This window comes from Glycine soja, chromosome 8, assembly GCF_004193775.1.
Source record: "Glycine soja cultivar W05 chromosome 8, ASM419377v2, whole genome shotgun sequence".
Taxonomy (NCBI): Eukaryota; Viridiplantae; Streptophyta; class Magnoliopsida; order Fabales; family Fabaceae; genus Glycine; species Glycine soja.
Genome location: NC_041009.1, coordinates 23189835 through 23195692, shown reverse-complemented (window position 1 = coordinate 23195692; position 5858 = coordinate 23189835). Strand labels below are relative to the sequence as shown.

The following is a 5858-nucleotide window of genomic DNA, read 5'->3' as shown; positions in this document are numbered from 1 at the left end:
AAATTCACGACTTCATTAATTTTATTATTATAATAGATAATTTCCCCTATTATATATGACACTCGGTATTAATAAACTAGAAATTTGAACATAGACAGTTGTTGAAACATCAATAGAAATCTAATATCGGTGAACGTAGCATTGCAACCAATGATATCACTTGGATTGCGGAATTTTAAATTTTTAATGAATATAAAAGTTTTTATAGGCTAATTACATTAACCTCTCTAGATAATAATGCTAATTAAATTTATATCTTTCTGGTGGAAAAGCTACATTATTTTCTCTTATTTGTACAAATCTCTCAAACTATCATCTGTTATTTATTTAAAAGTTTATAGATACATCAGAATAATAATAAAATAATTATAGATACATTTCTTATTTGTATTTAAAGATTATACACACAATATCCTTAACATACTAAATAAGTAAGGAAATTATAATTTTCTAGTCAAGAAAATGGTATAGTGTAATTATTATTAATTTCAAAAGAAAACATGTAATTATCTCATTTTTATAAGAATGCTCTCTTAATTCAAACTTAAAGAATTTTTGCAAATATAGCTTAGAAAAATGAATATGATATGATATGACATAATAAAATCTATATTGAAGAAAAACAAAGAAATCAAATGAGATGTTATATATAAAAAAGTAAAAAAAAAAAAAAAAAAAAAAACCTTCCGAGTTCCATATTATTGTTGTGTTCAATATTGGCCAAATGCTATTAAGATTCTTAATCTCACCCAAAGGTATGAGACTCAACGTAATGGCGGATAAATTCAGTAAGATCTACAAAGCCATATTTAAATCAAATTGCTAGCTAGCTAGCATTCTTCTTGTACATTGTCTTGTATGTAATCATGGCAAAACCAAGTACACTGAACCGTACTAATGAGATATATGGTTATATGTGCATAATCTTTGATTAAACCAAGAAATTTACAAGATCAGTTATTCATTTGTTTTTATTATTTTATCTGGAAAAGAATTTCGGAATGTTAATGGACAATTAGGATTTTATAGAAACATGAAGTGGACAAGAGAGTCACAAATTGTGAACGCCAAGCAAAAAATCATGGTTTTGTCTACAGTATCAAAGGCAGTAACCATGCCCACTCACGAGCATTTCACGTGCTGGCATGTCTTCTTAGTGCGTTACAGCTTTGCATTTTGCTCCATTAAGATATTCTTAGACGAAAGCCCGAAAGGAACATGGTTCAGACAAAATTGATAGTGAAGGCCTTCTAGACATATTTAAAGTTCCCATGTCCCTTATGGTCAGACCCCTTCTTCCCACACCTTCGGGTAGAGCTAACACAATGGTTCAATTCTTTGGATCCCATTCAGCATGAAAATCACATTTTTAAATCACGCCCATACTCATCAACACTCACCAACCTTACATTACAATTTTCAACCTCTTCTTTTTCTTTGTTTCTTCATTTTTCAATGATTTTATATCCTTAACTCTTTTTTTAACGTGATCGAGGATAAATAAATGTAAAAGATCCAAGTTTTTATATCGAGGATAAATAAGCTATCTTATTTTGCCTTTAACTTTTTTTGTTTTTTCAAAAGGATAAGCTATTTGGAACATCAACTTAATTTTTATATCGTATATAAAGAGGGGGGGAAATCACTAATTTGACATTTTGCATCTTGTCATCATGTAAGAGAAGTTCAGTTGAAGGAATATATAGTGTTTCGATGATGCCACAGCTTAAGGGCCTAATAGAGCACGACAAAACTTTTCTTTATGTTTCCAAAGAGAAAAGAAATAAAATAAAATAGATAAACAACGGAAGCTGCAATTCTAAGTGATATGGGTGAAGCACAAGACACAACATGTGGGATTATGCTTCGTGTTAAATTAAGATGAAGCCCTAAATATGTAACAATTTGTCGGGTTTGAAGAAGTCTCTCGGATTAATTTCAGATTCAGCTAGCAGTACTAATTTTCTAGCTTTTATTATTACATACATTTTTCGGCTTCAAACTTATAGGCTAAAAAGGTAGACGGTAGTAGATAAAAATAAAGGAGTCATTAAATATCTTTGATCTTTTATTATATTTGTGGACTTACTTACATAGACAGTGAGAGAATCTTGCTCATTGCCACACGATTAAGCACATTAGGCCATAACTCGTGGAGCCACAGCCATTTTACATTTATACTCTAATGTCCTTTAAGATAACCTTCTCTGACACACCTTTGTCTTTATATCCCATATTTGAAATCACATGCCTAACTTTGACTATTATTAGCCTGCCATTACAGTTTTCGGACGATCTAGTGTAAGATAGAAAAGGTGGCATATCTGTTAGTTTTGAACCAACAGGAACATGGCTAAAGACCAAATTAAATTAACTCTAGGCAATATTTGTGCTTTTTACCTAACTATAGTGTACAACATATTTTACCCGTGCTAAAACAACAACTATAAAGCTCAAATATAGAAATAAAAAAAAGGTAAGAAATCATTATAAATAAACTTAATTATAAGATAGAATGTATTCAGATAAGTTATTAGAAGTTCTTTCAAATGTGTCATTGATTAAATTTTGAAGAGGGAAATTTCACACGGATATAGGTGTCACAAATAATTGAAGAATATAGTCAAAACGACATGACAAGGAAGCTTCATTGTTTCTAGGCCTAATTATGAGGTTCTTATATTATCCCGAAACCATGGAATGGAAAGCTCAAAAATCTAAGATAACATTGGCCTTCTACTACTTAGCATCACCTAAACATTAGTATTATTTGTTAATTTTGCTTAATTCAATGGCCGACCACTTATTTTGGTGGTTGATGCCACATAAATTTTGGTGCAGAGAGAGAAAGAATGGGAGCATGGAATCTGAATTGGGGGGCCTATAGACATTTTCTTTCGGAACCATGGACCACACATTTCGCTCTATAAGAAGCCCTTTTGGAGCCCCATTTGTAACACTGCTTCAAGGGGTTTCAAGTTAATTTCAACACACACACTGTCTCTGTACACTCCAAAGTGTAAGTTAACAAAAAGAAAGGAAGGAGCATAGACACAAAGATGAGCAAAGACTCCACGAGAGGTTCAAAGAAGAAAGTTTCATGCAGAAGGCTTGGAGGGTACCTCAAAGAGCAGAAAGGAAGACTATACATTATCAGAAGATGTGTAGTCATGCTTCTCTGCTGGCATGACTAGAATCATTCTCATCAACAACCATTATAGTGTTTGACGTTCTTCTTTGCTCATCATATCGATCGTGGATCAGCAGCACACACTAGAGTCCTAGAAGCCATAGCCAAGGATCAAAGTTAAAGCATGCAGAAAAAAGATAAATGTTTTGCTAGCTCTTTTTAATATTATTATTATTATTCCCTATGTAAATAGCAGAGAAAGTAACGTTAGAGACAATTTTCCTTCATATCATGCCTAAAAAATGTATGTTCTCTACGTGCAAATGGTGAAATTAGTGAATAAAAATTCAGTTTCTATTTTGCACTTGATATAGATCGATTTGTTTCTTTTGATTCTGAATCAAGAACTCTTTAGTTTGAAAGAATAAATTATAATTGGCTTATTTTGTCCATCTTGTATGGGGTACGTATGCTACAAAAACCATTGAGAATAAGCTAATGATAATAAGGTGTTTCTATAGTTTTTAATTAGTAAGTTTCAAGGTTTTCAGCTTGTAGTGATTAAAAAAAAAAAAGAACACTAAATAATTGAACATTTTCTCGATTAAATGGAGGAGAATGTTGCCTTTAAAGGTCAAAGTAAAAGTTAAAAATGAAGATGTTTAAGACCTATATTTATATACCTACAAAAGAAGGGCACAAATTGGTGCTTATGAGCTCATGAGTGTGTTGTGTCTTTTACGTAGGCTCTATTTGTTGAGGTCTTGTCAACTCAAAGTTACATTATATTGCATTTTGAAAAAGAGTTTGTGCATCACCTGTGGGTGCGCCCGATGATATGACCCTTATTTCCATTTTTTTATCATGGTTGCTTGGACATGATTTTTTTTTTTTTTTTACAGTTTTATCCACTTCTTGATTTGTCTCCTCTGAGTCACTGTTTCATAAGACTTCCACACTGCAATTTTTTTTTTTAAATTTCTTCGGAATAGTTTTGTTTGGGTAGGTTGATATTATTAACCTTGCTGGTTTATCTTGACTTAGTTGTTAGTTACCTAACTAATTAAGTCTATTATAATTAGTTAGAGGTAATTAATTTTCTGTTATAAAAAATATTTAAGTAATGCAAAATACTATATACTCATCAATCAATAATAAACACAATTCTGATCCATTTTTTCTATAATGATATTCTCTTTATTCTAATAGTTTCATTCACAAGATATTCCTTTTTCATTTGAGTTCATCCATGACATTTAATTGAAGAGCTCTGCTGCGCTACTCTATCCTTCATATTTTTCATGTCTGTTTGTTCAATCCGTTTAGTACTCTGTTGATTCTTAAAGATGAGTGAAGAACAAGATGAATCTCTCAGTGTTCATAGTCCCTACTACCTATGACCTAGTGAAAATCCAGCAATCGCATTAGTTTTGCCTCTTCTGGATCCAATAAATTACAATTATTGGAGAAGATGAGCTCTCACGGCCTTGAGTGTGAAGAACAAAGTAGAATTTGTTGATGGTTACCTTCCTCAACTAGCCTCGAATCATAGATTGTACGCAGCTTGGAAAAGAGTGAATAACATGGTGGTTTCATGGCTTATACACTCAGTTGCAACTTTCATTTGTCAAAGCATTTTATGGATGGACAACATTGTTGATATCTGGAACGATTTGAAAGCACGATACTCACAAGGTGATTTGCTTTGAATTTCTAATTTACAACACAAATTAGATTCTATTAAACAAGGAGACATGAATATTAATGATTATTTTACAAAGCTAAGAACAATTTGGGATGAGCTTGAGAGTTATCGACCCGATCCTGTGTGTACATGTGCTTCTAAATGTGGTTGTGATGTTGTTGTTGAAGTAAAGAAAAGGAAGATCAAGATAGAATAATGGAGTTTATTTGTGGTCTCAATGATCAGTACAATCATGTTAAATCAAGCATACTCATGATGGATCCCTTGCCATCGATTAACAAAGTTTTCTCTTATACTGCACAATAAGAAAGTCAATTTGCAAGTTCTAATGCACTTGGCAATCTAAGTTTGGTTAATGTTGCTACTAATACAGGATCATCTAATTCTTGCAGCTAATGCGGTAGAGATAATCACACAACAGAAACATGTTATAAGAAAAATGATTTTCCACCTAATTTCTTCTCCAATAGAGGAGGTAGAGGAGGTTTTGGTAGAGGGGGATAGGAGGCAAAAACAACAATGGTAAAGTTTGCACCTATTGTGGTATCACTAATCATACAGTGGATGAGTGCTATAAGAAGCACGACTATCCACCTGGTCACAAATTCTATAAACCTCAAGGAGCTTCAATTAATAACACAATTAAGGGAAAAAAATGTTTCAACTTCATAGACTAATGATATTGGTCAAGATATTAAAATCACTTATTAACAGTATCAAGCACTTACGTCTTTACTGGCTGCCAGCAATAATAGCTCTCGTGGATCACAAGTTAACTAGATTGGTACAAGTTCTGCTCATACATCAAGCATAGGTAATATATACTATCCCTTATTTGTAATGCTCACAAGCTTGAGGCTACAACATGGATTTTGGATTCTGGTGCTACAGATCATATTGCATCCTCATTGACTTGTTATTCTACATATAGAGAAATAAATCCCATAGTAGTTCGCCTGCCTGCTAGTCAACAAGTCATAGCCATACACTCTGGAACAGTCAAATTTATTGAATTTTTACACT

General features: G+C 32.5%; 1 protein-coding gene across 1 annotated transcript; it reads left to right on the top strand.

Annotated features, from left to right (window-relative positions):
* Window positions 1-2810: 2810 nt before the first annotated feature.
* On the top strand, window positions 2811-3499 carry LOC114421416. Its single transcript, XM_028387312.1, has one exon. It carries the CDS (start codon window positions 3060-3062, stop codon window positions 3192-3194), a length of 135 nt encoding a protein of 44 aa, XP_028243113.1. The 5' UTR covers window positions 2811-3059; the 3' UTR covers window positions 3195-3499.
* The last annotated feature ends 2359 nt before the right edge of the window (window positions 3500-5858 follow it).

Bases quoted from the DNA above. Each gene is read 5' to 3' on its own strand.
- LOC114421416 (XM_028387312.1), top strand. From the start codon at position 3,060: ATGAGCAAAGACTCCACGAGAGGTTCAAAGAAGAAAGTTTCATGCAGA.